General features: G+C 40.9%; 1 protein-coding gene across 4 annotated transcripts in view; it reads right to left on the minus strand.

Annotated features, from left to right (window-relative positions):
• Positions 1-1,132: 1,132 nt before the first annotated feature.
• The window catches only part of ahcyl2b (adenosylhomocysteinase like 2b), a 45,553-nt gene continuing 26,688 nt past the window's right edge, over positions 1,133-19,997 (minus strand). For all 4 annotated transcript variants that reach the window (XM_085769604.1, XM_085769605.1, XM_085769608.1 and 1 more), the window contains exons 3-17: positions 15,529-15,672; positions 14,844-14,944; positions 14,290-14,392; positions 14,029-14,123; positions 13,694-13,800; positions 12,768-12,884; positions 12,521-12,584; positions 11,730-11,818; positions 11,562-11,632; positions 8,922-9,016; positions 8,187-8,285; positions 6,950-7,018; positions 6,752-6,830; positions 5,228-5,348; positions 1,133-4,208 (exon numbers count right to left, since the gene is read on the minus strand). In XM_085769604.1, coding sequence (XP_085625730.1) covers positions 4,202-4,208; positions 5,228-5,348; positions 6,752-6,830; positions 6,950-7,018; positions 8,187-8,285; positions 8,922-9,016; positions 11,562-11,632; positions 11,730-11,818; positions 12,521-12,584; positions 12,768-12,884; positions 13,694-13,800; positions 14,029-14,123; positions 14,290-14,392; positions 14,844-14,944; positions 15,529-15,672 — 1,361 coding nt within the window. In that variant the 3' untranslated portion in view covers positions 1,133-4,201. The remainder of the gene's footprint in view (positions 4,209-5,227; positions 5,349-6,751; positions 6,831-6,949; positions 7,019-8,186; positions 8,286-8,921; positions 9,017-11,561; positions 11,633-11,729; positions 11,819-12,520; positions 12,585-12,767; positions 12,885-13,693; positions 13,801-14,028; positions 14,124-14,289; positions 14,393-14,843; positions 14,945-15,528; positions 15,673-19,997) is intronic.

The following is a 19,997-nucleotide window of genomic DNA, read 5'->3' on the forward strand; positions in this document are numbered from 1 at the left end:
GTTCATGATTAAATGAGTATTCATTGAATCAATTTAGAATTCAATCTGACAAAGCTAGATGTCCAACAGAACAGATCATTAACAATGTTGAGCTGCGACAGTGAAGAGGTTAAAAATGATGAAGAAGCCTTCGACCTGTAGTCGATCAGGAGGCAAAATATGAATGAAAATAATGATGTGAGAGCATACTGCATGTTATTAACCATTGGCTGGAACACAATGACAAACTAAAAAGCTTGGAAATCAATAACTAAGGATGTCTTTCAAGGACTATTGTGATGCAAATTAGGTAGCAAATAAAGTAGAGCATTTTCTGCTTTCTACTTCAAAGATCTATTTCAAACAAATACATAAATAGGTCAGCGCTTCTCAAAATTGATTTGGTAAAGTTTTCCAGACATTTAGCCCCAGTATGTGTCAGGCTCTAAAATCACCATCATGTGGCCTTTTTTATGCCTTGAAACTTCTAATTTTAAACATCATGCACCACTTTATGATGCAGACTTTGTAATAAAAAATCTACTTCATTAAGTAACTTTACAACTAAACAAACATCTTTTTAACATCAAGTATTAACAAGCTGCTGTTGTGACTATTTGATTTGCAATGAGAAAATACTTCTGATTCTTATTTATGCTTGAAGTCATGTTTGTTTCTCTCAAATCTTTTCTTTCTTTTACAGTAGAAACAGAAAAATGTTGTTAACTGTGAGGTTACATATCATGGTATAGTTTTAAACTACATTAGAACAACATATTATTCTGTATTTATCAAACACCGTTGAAGCCTGTGATGCAGATTTGTGTGTCAGGGAAAATAAAGGCTCACACAGCCAGCTGAACTCTGTTGATGTCAGAGACGTCCCGGTCTGACGGCTCAGATGAGCTCACTGTGGCTCTGACAGACCTTACCAGCTGCACACACACACACACACACACACACACACACACACACACACACACACACACACACACACACACACACACAGTCACTCCTCTTCCCCTCAACACACAAATACAACTACACAAATCAGCCCCCTGTCAGAACAGACTGGAACAACGCACACACACACACCGTCATGAGGACCAAGCAGGTGATTCATGTGTTTGTAGAAATTAAGCTCACAGAGTGGTTACAATTTTTACATCTTTATTCATTAAGATTACAGAATTTTTTAATTATTGCTCATCATCTACTATTATCACTTGCAATATTTAAACATAGGGTTTTTTATCTTTATTAGACAACTTAAAACATGTTTGAGAATTTTGCCAGTTTGCACTGTATGAGGATTTACAACAATAAATACAGGAGTCACTTCTTCTTTTACCATCCTATACTTTTAAAGGTTGTCATATCTGCATATAGTATGTATATACATATATGATGCTGGTGTCTTCCCCCGCCCACCCATGTGTTGGTCAGCTTCGGACTGACTAAACAAATAAAATGGTTTCTCCCCCTAACGCACAGGCTAGGATCCTGAGGCAGCTGTTAATGAAGCAACCATGGCCTACGAGAAAGGATGTGTACAAACATGGAAAGACATTCAAACACACACAGGCACGCGCATACACACACACACCAGCTATAGTCACTCAGTCACATATTCTTTCACACTTACAAAAAAAAAAAAGGGGGAAAAATAAGACTGAAGAACTACACTGACAACAGGTCACACTAGTTAAGGAGGGGACTGGCAACAGCACAAGGAGACGGAGAAACGCACAAACATCAGGAGGGAACAGCGTGACGTTGAGGTTAGAAGGGCTGTGACACAGTATGGGATCTTGTCTTTTCATGGTGGTGTGTGAGTGTACAGTAGATTTATCTCAAAGGTTCCTACACACCTTTACAGTTTCAGTTTCTTTAATTCACAGGGAATATTTTGATATTTTGGAGCTCAGCATTAAGACAGGGAGGGGGAACTTCCAACCATTTCCTGTCTTTATGCTGAGCTAAGCTAACTGGCTCATGTTAAATATTCAGTGTACAGATATAAGAGTGGTATGAATCTTCTAAAGTCATAACAAGTTAGCATATTTTCTAAAATGTCAAAATATTCCTTAGTTATGATAAAGTCACAAAAACTGAATGGTATTTCATGTGTAGGCATTTATTTTGCTATATGAATATTATAAACAAAAGATCTTTGTGCTATTTTCCACTTGTTGAAGTAAAGTGACCTTATTTATTTCCATACAGAAGAGACTTCCAGACCTGGATAATGAGCTTCTGTGTATGTGTGTTTAAGGATTTGATCCCACTGTGTGAGAGTCGAGCCGGCGGCGCCTCCCAGCAGGCCGACAGAGACTCTGACTGGTTCAGGTGCAGCTAAGAGCCGGCAGCGGCGGGGTGCGCTGACGCTGTCAGGAGAAATGACTGTCAGGTCTTTCTAATTTCCACCGGCAGGTCAGCTGGGGACGGCCGAGCAGCTCATTATAAGAGCACGGACCAAAGCCTTTCAGGTGTGGGAGGAAGAAACTAAAATAAATCAGGTATGACGAGCCAAGTTTGGAGATTTTTTAGGAAATAAAAGGGGAGAAAAAATAATCCCTTTACAGGCAAATGCACATGAATTTGCGGAGAAGCCAAACGTGTATCTTGGATGGAGGAAAAATGAATCATGGTGGAATTCGGATCCCAGATTCTACTCTCAAACTGAACCCCCTTCATTTCATCTGCGAGTACCAAAGAGTTGTGTTGTGTTGTGTTGTGTTGTGTTGTGTATGGTCAGTACAGTAAATCTAGACAGCACCATACTTTTCATTGAGGACCTGATTGAAAAAATCTGCCTAAGTACCGGACTGGCAACAACTTGCTGCACATTTGGTATCTCTGTAATTATTATATGTCACAGTATTAAAAATGACGGTTTAAGTTAATTTATTACACTTATCATTAGAACATTTAATTGCTTATATTTATGACATATGTTGATTTTTTTTTCTTCCAAAAGTTATGATATCAGATGGTGCAGGAGAGAAAAAGATAGAAAAATCTTAGTTTCTATATAAATATCTAAATATACAGTATACCCCTTGTAATGATCTGACAACCTGCCATGCTTCTAATACAGTAAAGTCATTCTTGGTAAAGGAAAAGACAAACTGTAAAGGTCAGCTCTCACTAGCTTGAAATACTTTTCATGACTTCAACACTGGCGCCGTGTGAGCAGACAGAAGCTGAGAAAGAAGCAGCCAATGAGATGGTTTCACTGTGGGTTTGAGTGACAGGTGAGAAGAACCGGCCACCATCCAGTCATACGTTTAAAAAAAAAAAAAGAGTAACGAAAAAACTACAGGCTGATCCAAAGGGACAGAACGCGTGATAAAAAATGTTTAAAAACAGACACAACAGTGAATCTCAATGAAACGATCAAATAAAAGACATGATATGATTGGACCCTGAGATCCCGCCTAACCCCCGCCCTCCTCTATTAGGTCTAACCCCACCCTCACAAAGTATTACACAAGAGAAAACAAAAAACATAATCACGAGTAGAAAAGAAAAGACGACAACAACAACAACAAAAAAAAGAGGACAGGAAAAAGTGTCCGTCACTAAATCTTCAAAAAGGTCATCTTCATTCACACAGATTTTTTTTTAATCAAGTTTTTTTTTTTATATAGTATATATCTTTTTTAGCGTCAATAATTTCATCTTTAATAGTTAAACAATAAAAGATCTGACAATGGGAAGGGAGGATGGAGGGTTTACATACAACTCCACACACAAGTGAGCGTCTAAAGAGAACAAGATAATGGTGGCGTGTGTGATGACGAGCAGGAGGGAAGTAAAACGTCTCCCACGAGAAGACGTGAGAAGAGGGGAGCTAGCTAGTGGCGGATGGCAGGAGCAGCTCCACACAGTTACAGTTAATGGTATTATTATTATTATTATTTTTATTATTATTATTATTATCGGTGTTGTCAAGCGCGAATAAATAAAACGACTGCCGTTTGCGCATGGAAATCCACCCCACACCCCGTCCCCCTCATCCACAACCCCTTCCTCCCTTTTCTCCTTCAGGGCTCGGTCAGAACTCCTCCCCCTCACTAACCCCCCCCTCCCAAAATATAAAGCAGGTGTGTTGACTTTTCTGTCCTCCATTCTGTCCTCCTCCTCCTCCTCCTCCTCTGTGAGTCTGTGCGATTCATGGAGTATTGGTATTTGGTCAAAGTCCAACCCCAACACTGGTTTAATACCTACAAGAGAAAGAGAGACACGTGTCAGTCAGCATGTGAACATTTATCTAATATACAGGTGGTTCATCTCAGGGAAGATTTAAACTCTCCTTTGACCTGTACGGTAATCTTAAATGCACATTCTGGGGTCTGACTGAATCCATAATATTTGTGATGGTCTTTAACTTGGTGGTTGACAGATCTGGCATCTTTCTCACTTGACTATAGACAACCAGTGATGGGAATAACAGTGTTATAAAATAATGGCGTTACTAACAGCGCTACTTTTGTCAGTAACAAGTAATCAAAAAAATTACTGTTTCCCCAGTTATAACGCCGTTACCATTACTGACAGTAAAATGCAGCTTAACTTGACTCAAGAAGTCCCAAACCAGTTAAAGTGTACCTTATATACCCATTTTTTCAGTCCAGGTAGTCGGAAAAAAGACGTTTACATGTATCTGGAACTAACCAACTCACTCATCATCCCTTGTTCCAGATAAACAGGGGGCTAGGGTTTTCCTGGTAATTTGTTACTTTTATAATGTAGTAATTCAGTTACTAACTCAGTTACTTTATGGGCAAAGTAACTAGTAACTAGTAACTAGTAACATGCCCAACTCTGTGGACAACTGATGTTAAACATGAGTAACTGAACAAAAAAATAAAGTGGGACTTGTGAGCACAATTTTCATTCATATCAAACTATGAAAACAATGTACAGAGTGGTGACTCAGGAAAGGAGCTCATCAACAAAACAATAACTTGTAGTAATTCATCAAACTTATCTGATCTTATCATGCTGAAAACTTAAGCTGTCGCCTTTTCAACCTACAACTTTTGATTGCAGATTTCAGCTGAATTGATTATTTATGGGATGTAAACTAGACATTTTATGGAATAATGTACTTCATCACACAGTTGCCTGATGAAAATCCCTTTTGGAGGGGTTTAAGGTATGAAATATCAATTATCAATATGTAAAATGTCACTGAGTTAACCTATTGCCCAAAAAATGAGAGTTGAGGAGGTTTTCATACCTATAGTAGTTTGGCTTGAAGGGCCCGTTCTTGTTCAAGCCCAGATACTTGGCCTGCTCGTCGGTCAGCTCTGTCAGATGTGCATCGAACGTCGGCAGATGTAGGCTGGCCACGTACTCATCTGGAGGCCGAGACAGAGGAGGAAGAGCGCGTTAACATTCACCCGGCGTCGGTGGCTGATTAATCATTCAAATGAGAAGAGGAAGCAAAGTTCCAGAGGGGGGGGGGGCTCTGGGATTTACCATCTCCTATCCTCATCTTTCTGCCATTCCTCTCCTCATCCCTGCCGCTTTCTCTTTTTGCATTCCTCTCTTCTTCCTCCCCATCATCTGTCTGTCTGTCAGTGTGAGTGTGAGTGTGAGTGTGTGTGTGTGTGTGTGTGTGTGTGTGTGTCATGGTAGCAGCAGTCGCTAACAGGGTGACCTACATTTTCTCTGTCTTTACATTGTATATGTGTGCTGCTCTTGCTCACTGAGGAAAAGCCAAGACATGTGACGGGCCAGCGCTGCAGACACACTGTGGGCTCTATGCACGCCCGCACACACTCACATATGCACACAGACACACAGGACTCATTCTACTGTGAATGATTTGCGATCAGGGAGGCGACCCAGGATTGAACAGATGAGACTGACTGTGTTGTCTGTAGAGATAAATGCAATATGCCTGCAGGGGCTCTGCTGGGGCAAAAACAAAACCCTCTCTGTAATCGCTTCTTTGCTTGGTGGCTCCTTAAAGGTTGGGTTGGAGATCCTATTCTGGAGCATTTTTTACTAAATTCTTTTGAAATCCTCTTCACACTTTGATTGCAACCAATTAATTGAATGCTTTTTCACAAAAATGAAAAAAGACAGACACCTGTGGGACAGATACTGCTGTAAAAACGTCATCCAATCGTGTTTAACGTCACATAAAAATCAATTGGATCGTGATGTGTCAATCAAGCAAGCTGCCGTCTCTCTCCCTCCCTCCTCTGCTCATACCGCTCTCCCACAATGTATCACACACTAGTCTGGTAGGTGGCAATGTAGCTCTGAGTTTGATGCTGGGTGGTTTATTAAGATGCGCAGTGATACGCGACAATCGCGCAAAGCAGCGTCGCTCACATTGGGATTACATTGGGGAGGGCGACACCTCTGGAGGCTTCAGAGAGAAGTCTGAGGAAAGTGGCTGGGACTTTTGACTGTATTTTCAAAATGTGGCCTGCTAGAACCATTTATCCAATTATATTAAAATAATAAAGTTTTTTCGTATTCCAGTAGTATCAAGAAGTTTTAATCCCCAAGTTTTTTGTTTTTTTTAAGTCTATTTTTTAGGCTTTTTGCCTTTAATGGATAGTATAAGTTCAGACATACAGAAAATGGGAGGCAGAGAGAGGGGGAATTCGAGTCGGGATTTGATACGGTGCCGGCTGCGACGAGGACTATAGCCTCTGTATATGGGGCGCCTGCTCTATCAACTGAGCTAAACGACGCCCCATCCCCAAGTTTTAATCTATTTACAGATAAGCAAAATAAATCTTACCCATTTTCTTGGGCAGCAGGTAGACGTCCTGCTTGTAACGTCCCTCTGGGGCGTTGTACAGCTCTATCAGAGCCAGAGCCTGGGCACAAACACACACAAGTGTTACTCATACTCAAACGCACACACACATACCTGCAGATAAACAACAGTCATGTACCAGAATGTAAATTAGGCAGGGGCTGATCTGCTGTGTTTTACCTGGGTGGTGGCTGTGATGGAGAGCACAAAAGTGGGCACAGTGGAACAGCTGAGGTTCAGCAGACGACCCTGGAGAAGAGGAAAGAGCAACATGAAGTTGGAGGCAAAAAAAAACAAAAAACACCCACATGAGCTTAACCTTGTGTCAGGATGTGAAATCTCATGAAACATTAGAAGGTCTCCCATCTGACAGGCTGCTGTCTACAACTGACATCCAACCAGCCAATCAGAGGTTTGGCAGAGGGATTATATGACTTTGGGAAATTTAAAATCTTGTATCCGACAATGACATGTTTCTTTTCATTTTGAGTCGCTATGGTGAATCATATTGTACTGACAAACACTGTGATAAAAGCCTGTTTGTTTTTCCTTATAACACTAGACTGCTCCATGGACAGTAGATGTGTTAGATCCAGGTTTTTGCTGATCATGAGGTTATGCGTGTAAAACTGCAGAATTAAAACAGTTTGTCAAAGTTTTAATTTCTCCCATCACTCTTTCCTGTGTGGTTAATTATGGAAGAATCTTCTGTTTCCTCGGTCTCTGTGTTGACCTCCCTGCCCTCTCCTGGAGCCACATACAGCTCATTAGTTTGTATGCATAAATAAATGCATGAGTGTATAGTATTACATTGTGAAGCAAAGCTACAGTATGAAATAAGGAGCAATGAAAAAAGGCTCCTATGACAGATGCACTATTTTAAAAATTAAAGTCATTTTCTAACTTTAATGAAAACTGCCTCCTCTTCCTCTTAATTCTCTTCATTTCAGATTTATGGATGATGATGATGATGATGATGTATTTTACCTTTACATAAGAGACATTTTTGGAACAAGAAACCATATTTTGGAGCAGAGTGTGATCTGGAGGGAGCGGAGGGTGGAGGAGCAGATTCACTGATGTGGTTGAAACCTGCTGCAGATCAAATGGCAGCAGAGGCGCAGGCAGAGACGGGCTGGCAGGTTGTCTGTCTGGTCCCGTCAGGCTGCTCTCATTCTGTCGCCGTTTGGAATACACACATCTGCCTCGGCCTCCTCTATTGTGTCTATGGGATGTTTATCTACTGTATACACTCACGTTTTCTATAAACCTGGTTTGTTGGCTAAATTTCTTAATGAAGTTTGGTGGAGACGCTCATTAAAAGTGACAGGATAAGACTCGAACAGTGGTCTCAACTTGGAATAATAAAGCTGTTCTATTGATTTGCTCTTTCAGAGTTAAGTGTGTGTGTATGTACCTCAGCCAGCAGTACTATCCTCTTTCCGTCGGGCCAGATGACGTGGTCCACCTGGGAGCGCACCCTCTCCCAGGTCAGCTCGGGGGTCCGCAGGCTCGCCTACAGGGTGAGCACAACAGCATCGTCAATCATAAGCTTGTGTCAACCATCTTTTATCACTGGATTAAAGTTGACGAAGCATTTGGTCCATCTTGTCCAGGCCTGAAGTAACGAGTGACAGCTTCCTATATCCACCACTCATGCTGATCACTGATCTGTTTTACAGGCAGGGAAATAAAGTCAGAGCACCACAACCCTGTTTATGTTTCTCATTTTATTGCCTGCACTTAATTTATGTGAATTTATTGTATTAGGATCCAAGCTAAAAGCGCTCTGTTTCTTCACGACTGCCACTGTGGGCTGATCTTTATGTTGTGTTGTCTATCTTTCAGTCTCTGTAGCTGCTTATGGATCAAGCCTTTCACTGCAACCCGTCTGAATCAAGCTAAGCTCCCGTTCCCATGGCGACGCCGAACAATCACTGCCCAAGGTCAGGCTTTAGAGACAGGAGGATGTTCAACGTGCTGTCAATCATGTTAATGGGAGCTGCACCATAGCGACAACTCTTCTCGCACTTTGATCTCGTTCTCTCATATCTTTCTTCTGACACCAAAAGAGAGAACTTGCTTTATTGTGTGTGTTATTGTGAATTCATGTTTGAATAAAAACACAAATGTGTGCGAGCTGGTGACTGACCACGTCGATCTCGGTGTTGGAGTGTCCCATGTTGCAGACGATGCAGCCGTTCTTCATGCGGTCGAGGTACTCTCTCACCACCACGTTCTTATTGCCTGATGAAGGGAGAGAACATTTTATCGTGTTAATACCAACAAACATTCAATTAAAACTAACTGTCAAATGACTCTGTATCTACTTCATTTGTTTTATTCTACGTCACTGTTTGTGTGATTTATGCGAGATGTCTGCTGTAACACTGCAGCTTCCCTTTGGCATTAACAACTCCATCTATCCCCGAGTCTTTATTGATTCAATTATTTCTCCTCTCAGTACTTAGGCTTAGTTAATTAAGTCTGAAAATGTAATCTAGTTGAAGTGTTCCACCTGTCTGCATAATGCCTTTTTCAAAGATCCTGTACACGTCTCTAAAAAATGACAGTTTCCATTGAATGTTTTGATTAAAATTCAAGGAATTTTAAGACAAACCATACTACGAAACAAACGTCCACCACTGCCGTTTTTGTTTTTGATCCATAACCATATGATGGATAAAAAAAACAGAAGTGGTGGATGCCTCCTCTCTTTTCGCTGTAGTAGGGAGATATACAGATAGGCCGTAAGGTGAACCCGAAAAAAGTCTCACAGAAAATGATTTCCGCTCCGACATCCGAAGACTACATGATCTTTGCTTCATAAAAAAGATTGATTCATGCTCAGCTAATCGGCAGGAGTTCGGAGCTCATAACCCCGCAAGAGTCCCCTGATCGGGACCGTAATTCGGCACTAGTTCCTCCTTTTGAGCGTAATGAGATTTTGGTTCGTGGTGGAGGCACAGCCGTCACGTGATCGCGCTACACCAATAAAATACCCGCTTTTAGTAAACACTACGGCACTATGGCAGCCGCCATGATTTCATCCAGCAGTAGTTGTGATGAGGAAAAGAGACCGAAAAGTCATCAAAAGTGAGCAGAAATTATCTTAAACAGTGCTATATACGTCGCTGTGTCCGCGAAGATTGATGAGACAAAGGGGCAATAAGGTGAAGTAAAGCAAAAGTGTCTTAAACACACTTGATTCGATACCTGGGCATATTCTATGTATTTTTCCATAGACAACAAAGCTGTCGTGTCGTTGTTAGATGGTTATTGATTTGCTTACTACGGTGTACCAGAGGCTACCTTAATATCAGAAGCCGTCTTCATCAGCACTTGTCAACCATTTATTTGTTTTTCCATATTCTGTGTTGTAAACAGTTTTCCTGTCTGTATAATGCCACAGTAACAGTGGTGACAGTCAATGTGTTGTTGCCTGGGTTACCGAGACGCCTTTCTTATGCCAGTAATATGTTGCCGTATAGAATTGACGTGTTAACAGGTAATATGTTGCCATCTTAAGACGTATAGAATCGACGTGTTAACAGATAATATGTTGCCGTCTTAAGACGTATAGAATTGACGTGTTAACAGGTAATATGTTGCAGTCTTAAGACGTATAGAATTGACGTGTTAACAGGTAATATGTTGCTGTCTTAAGACGTATAGAGTTGACGTGTTAACAGGTAATATGTTGCAGTCTTAAGACGTATAGAATTATGTTCGAGTTATGAGCTATGAACTCCCGCTGATTAGCTGAATCGATCTTTTTTATGAAGTAAAGTGAATGAAATGATAACAGGGTTCACCTTACGGCCTAAGAAGATCCTTCATACCTACGGCCATCAGACTTTAAAAAAAAAATACTTTTAGTACTTCTAATAGATGAGCTGCTGGACAAATGGATTTCCATTTGGGATGAATAAAGTTATTCCTATTCAGCTCTTAAATATGTGTATCTGGAGTTACATGTTTGTACAATGGAAGCATGCTAATGATGCAAATTTGTGATGTCATTAAGGGGAATACATTCAAATGTTATCCTCATCCTAATGTATCTATTTACAGAGTGATTGTGAGACTTCATTAGAGTTATGATTATTATCTTCATTTTCTAATGTTGTTGAAATTTTAAATCAACTCATAACTGATTTCACTACAGTGGGATTATTAATTTACGAATGATCCAACAAGCTCTCTAGGCTCTAATGATACGACGTTGATGGAGTTTACAGTACATGACCTTAATGCAGCGAGTGCTTGTCCTCTTTGATTCATTTCACCTCACTGTGGAATTTTCTTAGCGACACACAGCCCATTTGTCTCCTTCATTATTCTCTTATTATCTTTTCCTGATCCGCTACATTTTCAGCGTAAAGCCAGCCCACAGCTCCAGGCCTGCCAGCAGCGCCAGGTAATGAAGCAGAGACAAGTAATTCTCTGCTCCAAATAAGTGTTGAGGACAAGTCCCTGGCTGCTGAACTGAGAACATGTTCTGCTGCTGAACTGATGACAGCGACTGAATATATCTGTCCAGTCCCTCCTGAACCAACAGTGACAGAGCGGTAGGACTATAGATTATGTCTCGTTCCTTCCCCAAACATATTATAGTTGATATTCTCTCTGTTCATTTGCTGCTTTTATTTAAGCGCCGTTATTTTTGGATTTTATTCCAACAGGACGAATCCCTGTGGAGCCGCTATGAGGCAATTAGTCAGCATTTTAAAAAGGTCACACTGTGGAGTGACTGAGAAATCTGAACACGAGAGGCCGAACCGAATCGAACCTGTGCAGGTGATGACGATGTCCACTTGTCTGATGACTTCGTTCAGCTTCACCAGCCTGAAGCCGTCCATGCTGCCGGCGGGGTAAAGACAATAAAGAGTGTTAGACTTGTGCGGTGTGTGGACAACCAGCGGAGTGGGTGTAGGAAACTGGACGAGTGGAGTCTCACCAGGCCTGCAAGGCACAGATGGGGTCGATCTCTGTGACGTAGACGATGGAGCCCATTGCTTTCAGGGCAGCACAGCAGCCCTTTCCAACCTGAGGACGATATTAAAACAGACACTGGCGATCAAAAGGAGACGACATAAGTCGACAAGCTTGTGTTGTGTAGGTCAGACTAAGGAACACGTAGGGTTGTGTACATTATCCACTAGTCTGTGTCCGATCAGGTAAAAAGAATAAAACAAGTTACACTGCCACTGTTTGGACTTTGATTTGAAAGTACAAAAACTCATCCTAATAATGTAGAGTTTTTATTTATTGTTGTGTGAGGTGTCCATTAAGTTTTCAGTTTTCCATTGTCTTCCTGGTTCCTCTGTATAAATGTTAAATAAATGAGCATTTAAAACCTATGTTCCCTGGTGGTGCACGAACAATCTAAAGCTGCAATGATTGGGTGATAAAGCCGGTGATGAATCAACAGTGCAATAAGCTGTTATTAATGATAATCAATTCATTACAAATTACACCGTTTCCCTCGAAAAATGCAAAACATTCCCTGGTTACAGCTTCTCATTGTTTTGTCTGAATCTGAATCTCTTTTAGATTAGTCAGAGAATATAATACATAATATACCAACATAATTAAACTTCAGGAAATTGTAGTAGGGTCTATTTCCTGACAATTTACAAACCAAACAACTGAACAATTATTTAGCTGCTTCAGGAGATGGGCTTTTACATTTTAGTCTTTGAGTGAACAAACATTGTGCATGTGGCTGTGTGCGTGTGTGGGCCTCACCTCTCCATATCCACACACCACCACCTGTTTGCCTCCAAACATGACATCAGTGGTTCTCTTCAGGCTGAGGACACAAACACAGTTTATTTCACGAGCAGCCTGATATGTATGCAGACTGTGCTGGAACAGGGAGGAGGAGGAGGAGGAGGAGGAGGTGGTGGTTGTGGGCGTAATTGCCCTGGAACAATAAATGTGAAAACAACAAACACGATCTGTTACTGAGGTTAAACAGGAGGTTGTTTCATACCCGTCCAAGATGGACTCTCTGCAGCAGTAGAGGTTGTCGAACTTCTGCTTGGTCACAGAGTCGTTGACGTTCATGGCGGGGACACACAACTTCCCTGCCTTGGACAGCTGGTACAACCTACACACACACACAAAACACACACAAACATAATAAATACATTATTATAAAAGAATGTAAAATGTATTTAGTATTTAGTTAAGATAATACAGTGACACATTAAGTGAGAGAATATTTACTCATTTCAGTTTTAAGAAGGGATTGTTTTTTCTTTTATCAGTCATATAGCTATATTTATTTCCGTTGTTTATTTCAGTTATTCAGCATTTATTACTACTATTTACCTGGAATTACAATTATTTGCTTATATTTTATTTGCATTTAAGAGGGTTTCATTAATAAACACAGTCTTGCTCCAGTTGTGTAATCACTGTACACTGTCTGTTAATGGAGATCATTTTCACCACTAGATGGCGATGTTACCACATCAGAAACTATGAGCGCCTGAGTGCATCTGTGTGTGTTAGTGTGTGAAAATGTAGGTGCATAGTTTCATTTAAAACATTGACAAGTGATTTATCTTTTTTTACACTTTTACAGGAAGCACCGATACAGAGAGCATGAGCTAAGTTCATTCATGAAGCACATTTAAACACAGAATAAGCTGATGTTTAAAGGATGTTAATATATAAAGTAAAAGCAGTGACAAAAAAAATCAATCAACAGTGATAGTCAACCAGGTACAAATACAGAATTACAGACAACATAATAGATAAAAGAGCAATGGGTCAAAAACATCTAATTTCTTATGGCAACTTGGTTTCACATCCATGCAACAGCATTTTGAATCATCTAACTGATGAGTTAATGAAAATATAGAAAGACAGGAAAGTACAATAACCATGTTCTGATGTAATGTGCTTTTGTACCTGTGCACACCGGTGACACTCTCCTCTACAATGCCCTTGATCTTCTTGAACATGTTGGGGTATTTTTTATAAATCCAGTGAGTCAGGTCTCCACCGTCATCCAGGATCTGACAGACAATGAGAGACAAGGACGAACAGAGTGGAAGAAAGAGAGGAGCATTGAGAGAGAGCTTATTAGGAGGAATGAAAATGTGTTTTTTCTTCTGTGAAAACGTTCAACTTATTAATGTGCTTCAAAACAAGCCCCAAAAATATGTATATATATTTAAAAAATCTAGTTCAAACAGCAGCCAGTGAGAAATGCTTTCATTTATTTAAAAATGTAGGTGTGCTACCATGTTGGGTTGCCAGCCCTCCACGTTGACGCAGCGGTCGATGCACCACCAGAAGTCGTCCTCCGACTCGCCCTTCCATGCGAATACGCTGAAACCTAGAAAGAGGCGGGATGCATTTAATATAGAGAAGCTTGGAAGTGTGACAGGGAGAGAATCGGGCAGAGGTGGAGAGTGAGTCAAAGAGAGTTTGAATATTTTAAAAGGCAGGAGAAGAGGGAGAAGGGCAGGTGTCACACACGGGAACCTCCCCAGGAGTCTCACCTCCCTCCGCCAGAGCAGCTGCCACTTCGTTCTGGGTGGAGTAGATGTTGCAGGCCGCCCATCTGCACTGAGCCCCCAGAGCTGACAGAGTCTCCATCAGCACCTGAGGAAAGAGGAGAGGGGACGGTCCAGGTTGGTTTTGTATACTGGCTGCTGACATGACACTGTGTTAACAGTGGTGCTCAAACTTTTTTACATGAAACTGAACTAAACTGACACAAATTAGACCACGGACCCCCATTGGACAAAATTTTGAAGCAAACACCAGAAATAGACTGAAGAACGTTACTTTTTTAAATCAAAGTACGTACAAATTAGGGCCAATGGCGTGAATTTTGGGAAATATTGTAGAGAAATTTCTGGAAAAAAGTGGCCCCCAATAAAAAAGTTTAAAAAGAATTCTAAAAATAGTGGTAAGATTTCTTAAAAAAAAAAAAAAAAAAAAAAAAAGAAGAAATTAAAAATGTTCTAGAAAAAAGTGGTAAAATTCCTCAAAATTTCTGAAAAAGTGTGTGTGTGTGTGTCTCTTATGTGTTTTTTGCATTCCTACTCACAGCAGTCTGGGCAGTGATGTGGGTGCAGCCCACCACCTTGGCACCGGCGAGGGGTTTCTCCCCCTGGGCTCGCTTCCTCAGGGCCATCAGCGCTGGCATCTCTGAGGGAGGAGAAACACACACACACACACACACACACACACACACACGAGTGGTTAAAGGAATCAGCTGGGTGGGAAGAAATTCCCATCGTTTAATCCTTGACTCATCCGGCTGAAGGAGTTACTGATGCTAAGGTTATATATATATATTAATATACTATGTGTGTGTGCGTACGTGCATGTGTGTGTGTGTGTGTGTGTGTGTGTGTGTGTAGCCTGCAGGGTTCAGCTGAGGCCCTGTGTTAAGTTCTGTGAAGCAATTACGGGAAGATGTGAATCATGTGTTTGGGGTGGTGTTCACACTTGTGGCGGGGGACATATGGCCACCCAGCAGCACCACACATATACGATACAACCCCCCTCAGAGCATCAGATGCTTGTGCCACTGTGTCTGTAATGTGAAAATATCAACATTTCCTTCAATTAATTCTCATTTTTAACTCTATTTTCAACAATTTAAGCTTTGACTAATCTCATTGCACCTTCTCAGAGATTTGACTCCATTCTCTGAACCTGCTAACCCTCGCATTTCTCCTTTTCAAAAGCGAGCAGCGGCTGTGACGGCAGCGGCTCGTCTGCTTTACCTTGCTCTGCAATCTCGATCTCTCTGCGCCCGAAGTCGGCCTGTTTGATGTTTTTGATGCAGAAGTCCCCGTTGCCCTTGGAGTTCTTCTGCTGTTTGTCCCGTGGAGATGTCTCATCGTCAGAGCTGTCTGTGTACGACGCCGCTACAAGGAACACAAACAGAGACAACAGTACTGTCAACATGTCACACACACTCAGGAAAAAAATACAATAGTACCAAGTCAGTCCTTTTGCAAAATAAGTGTTTTTTTATTTGTTAAACTGGTGATTTTTTATTTACTGATCAATCACCATGAAATCATCCAATGGTCATATCTGAGAGGCAGGAACCAGCAAATATTTAGATTTTGCATGAAAACAGACGACTGTCAATAATGTGTTATTACTTTATTATCAATTTGTTCTGCTGGTCGTCTAATCTATTGATCATTGCAGCTCTGATGTTTTTACAAGCACCATTCAGACTGGATTTTGTTTATTCACTTGACTCTTTCATCCGGAGCTTCTAGGTTTCAAAGTGTGGAACAAACACAGCGTCCCTTTGGTTTCCACACTGTGAATCAAGCCTGTACTTTTCCCCCAAACCCTGCAATTTGACTTTGGTAAGCCACAGATTCTGCACAGTGCAGAGTTCAATTGACTATAAAGCTACCGTTTCCTAAGAGAAACTGCAGCTTGTGTCCGATGTTAAGAACAACAGAGAGTAAACAGCCCAAATGCGCTGCGACAAAAAAAAAAAAAAAGAGACGTGTTGTTGCAGCATTGGTATCGGTGCACCTCTGAGATGTAAACAGCACACTCCTGTCTCAGTGTGTGGTTCTGCTGTGCAGGTATTAGTCCTTGTTGGACACGATGCCAGCATCTCTCCTTCCACCCTCTCAAAATGAACATGGTCCAGATAAGACTGGGTGCCTTGCCAGCACCTTAACAATACTGTAGTTAAAGAACATGCTGTACTCTGCCAGGAGGGGAAAGGCTTTAAAAAAAAAAAAGGTAGGGTAATAATCCGTGAGTTTACTGTTAGAAAAAAATCTTCTTTTGAAACCTCCCATCCATAATGACAGGAAGAAAGGCTAGGGGATAATGTGAGCTGAGGAGATATCAGGGGTCATGAGGACAGACGTACTGATACTTACAGAGGATATTGGGCCGGAGCCAAGGATAGCGCGGAGGTAAAGGAAAAGTCCTCAAGAGTATATCTCTCTTGAGAAACTTGAGGATTTGTTACGTATTTTGTCCTCAGATGGGTTTTAATGGATTATAATCAACCACCACATTGACTTAAATTTAATATTTTGTCTCAGTCTGACACTTAAAGGATTAAAACAGATTCCTACTTTTTATATTTGAAGTTTTTTCACAAACTTTTGGTCCCAACAATCCACATTAGGTAAAGATTAGTAGCAGAGCTTAAACAAAAAAAGTCTATATCACAGTGGCCTTGGGAAAAGAGGCGCTAGTGCATTCTCTGTACTGTGGGAACCATCAGAGAAATGAGAAGCACTCCTGTGAGGGAATTATGGGAGAAGACAGTCAGCGAGTCAGCAGAGAGGGATGAGAGGAAGAAAAGAAAAAAATGAGAGAGAGAATCAGAGAGTTCAAAGGGGGGAGACAGTGGGAGCTTCACAAGTGTCGGAAAATACTCCTCATATCGACAGCATTGACAACACTTTGCTCGGATTACAGCGACGGCTGTTATGGCCCGACACAAGAAGTCAACAGCACAGTCAAAAAAAAAAAAAGAAGCTTGTCAAACCACTGAGTGAAATAAATGCAGACTAAGTGCTCTCACCACTATCACAATATCTTGGAAAAAGAAAAAGTCCAGGTCATTATTTTAGCAATGGTGTGGCAGCCTGCGGCTACAGAGGGAGGTTCCTGGGAAGTGGAGTGATTTAGTTGTGAGCTGGCTGCAGGAGGGAGGTAAATAAGAGCCGAGGTGAAAGAGAGGGAGGGGAAAAAGCAAGTGAAGAGAAGAAAAGGGAATTAGATTTAGTGGCGGGAACTGGAACATTTCCGACTCTCACCTTAGAGAGGGACCGGTTTTGATCTTAGAGCTGCAAAACAAGTACAGAGCTGAACTTATTTTGAATTTCATAACACATAGATTTAAGCAGATTCCCGTTTCTGTGGCGGTTATAAAGACAGGGACATAGCTGGGGTTGAAAAATTCTGGGAATTTCCACGGGACTATATGGGAATAAACGGGAATATATGGGAAGTAACAGGAATATATGGGAATAATAGGAATATATGGGAATTAACAGGAATATATGGGAATAAACGGGAATATATGGGAAGTAACAGGAATATATGGGAATAATAGGAATATATGGGAAAAAACGGGAATATATGGGAAGTAACAGGAATATATGGGAATAATAGGAATATATGGGAATTAACAGGAATATATGGGAATTAATGGGAATATATGGGAATAAACGGGAATATATGGGAATTAACAGGAATATATGGGAATAATAGGAAGATATGGGAATTAACAGGAATATATGGGAATTAACAGGAATATATGGGAATTAACGGGAATATATGGGAATAAACAGGAATATATGGGAATAAACAGGAATATATGGGAATAAACGGGAATATATGGGAATAAACTGAATATATGGGAATAAACAGGAATATATGGGAATAAACAGGAATAAATCCAAAATTTACAAAATTGAAGGTTGAGGGGGGGTCATGTTTTTTATTTGTATTATTTTGCATGGATGTCTGCTTATTACAAAACAAAAATATTTACATTTATGTTTGGATATGATACAGTTTGTTTAAATTATCCCCAATTTCCAGTTATTTCCCATAAATTCCCATTATTTCCATAAATTCCCATGGAAAGTTTCCAATTTGGAATATTTCCAGCTAAACTTCCCATGGAAAGTTTCTGGTAATTTACCGGAAATTTACTGGAAATTTTCCACCCCTTTGCAACCCTAGACACAGCTAATGTTTCCTCCAAATGTCAAGATCTCCTTTGACAACCACACAGACGAGACTTCTTTCTACACGTTTCATATAGTTACTTTAGGCCCCTTTTTCTAACAGGCCTATTGAAGCAGCTAAAAAGGCCAAATGCCCTCATTTGTAAACAAAAGATTTCTGCCTGAGTTTTCCCTGCTGGAAGACAGAAACTCTTGGTCTTTTTCTCAGCTGACCCTGATTGGTGTCGCTTGCCTGCAAAAACTGTAAAAAAAAAAGTGCTGGTGGGGAAGTCACAGGACCAAAATGTTTCATCTCTTCTCCGTGCGAGTTCAGAGCAGCCTTGACCTGAGGGACCCATTACAGCCGTCCACTAATACTGACTGAAAGTCCATTTGTCCATTTGTCCATCTGCCATCCATCTGTCTGTCCATCACTCTGTGCCACTAGCAGCGACGCCGTCCAAGTGGTATAATGCGCAGATTAATTCATCACATTAATGGTGTCGCTCGATGCTCTCTGCCCTGTCGGCTGTCGGTGACCCACAATGCACAGCGGGAAGTAAAAGTCCCCAAAAACGAAGCAGCTTAAGCAGTTTATAGACCTTTAGAAAAACTTTGCTTTTAGAGAGTTGATGAAAAGATGAGGGCAACAGGTTAAGAGGAGAGAGAGGACAGGATTATTCACATCAGACTGTGCTTTGCATCTTGATGCTGTCCAAGTGTTTATGCTCGATAACAAAGTGAGACCCTCTCTCTCTCTGCTCTATGTTAAAGGAGTAGTTTTAAATTTTTTTGAAAACACAGTATGCTTATCCAACCTTCCTTTACCGAGCAGAGACAGCACTAGTTGCCTGGCTGCCTCATGATTTTAATATGGATTAAAGGATAAGGTCGCAGCTTTTAGTCTTCAAACTATGATCAGAATCAGGTTGTAATTTGCTGTGGTCGTCCCCTCCTCTGTCTACTTGCTGTTACAGGATGTGCTTTCACTGTTGATGGTGGAGGAGTTTTGAATTGCTGCAAACAAGATTTGTGCATTTTTTTCCCTCCCCCCCAACACTTGAATTGAAAACATATTATTAAGAAGGTCTCTTTTGATAACCAGTCTAAACAGGAGGAATGTTTGCACCAAGCAAAACCTGTTCTGGAGTTCACATACGTAGATGCCTTACTGTTGTTTTGCAACAGACTTGAACATTTCCTTTAAGCAAACAAACTGTAGACAGAACCCTGTGCATATTCTCATTTGTCCAGGTCATAGTTATCTCAAGGAAATTTAAATCGAATGCAACTGGACTTGGTTATTTGTCTAGGAAGACGTTTCACCTCTCATCCAAGAGGCTTCATCAGTTCATGTACGCATCTGACCAGGCTGGGATTAGTCCTCTAGAACTTAACTAGAAACTGTAGACAGATTTTTTTTTTTTTTTTTACCTTTTGACCAAACCAGGCTGGCCGTTTCCCAGTCTTGAAGCTAATCAACCATCTCCTGGTTGGAGCTTTATATTCCCTTGAGCTATTTC

This window comes from Trachurus japonicus, chromosome 23 (assembly GCF_045865225.1).
Source record: "Trachurus japonicus isolate A0001 chromosome 23, Traja_1.0".
NCBI classification, from domain to species: domain Eukaryota; kingdom Metazoa; phylum Chordata; class Actinopteri; order Carangiformes; family Carangidae; genus Trachurus; species Trachurus japonicus.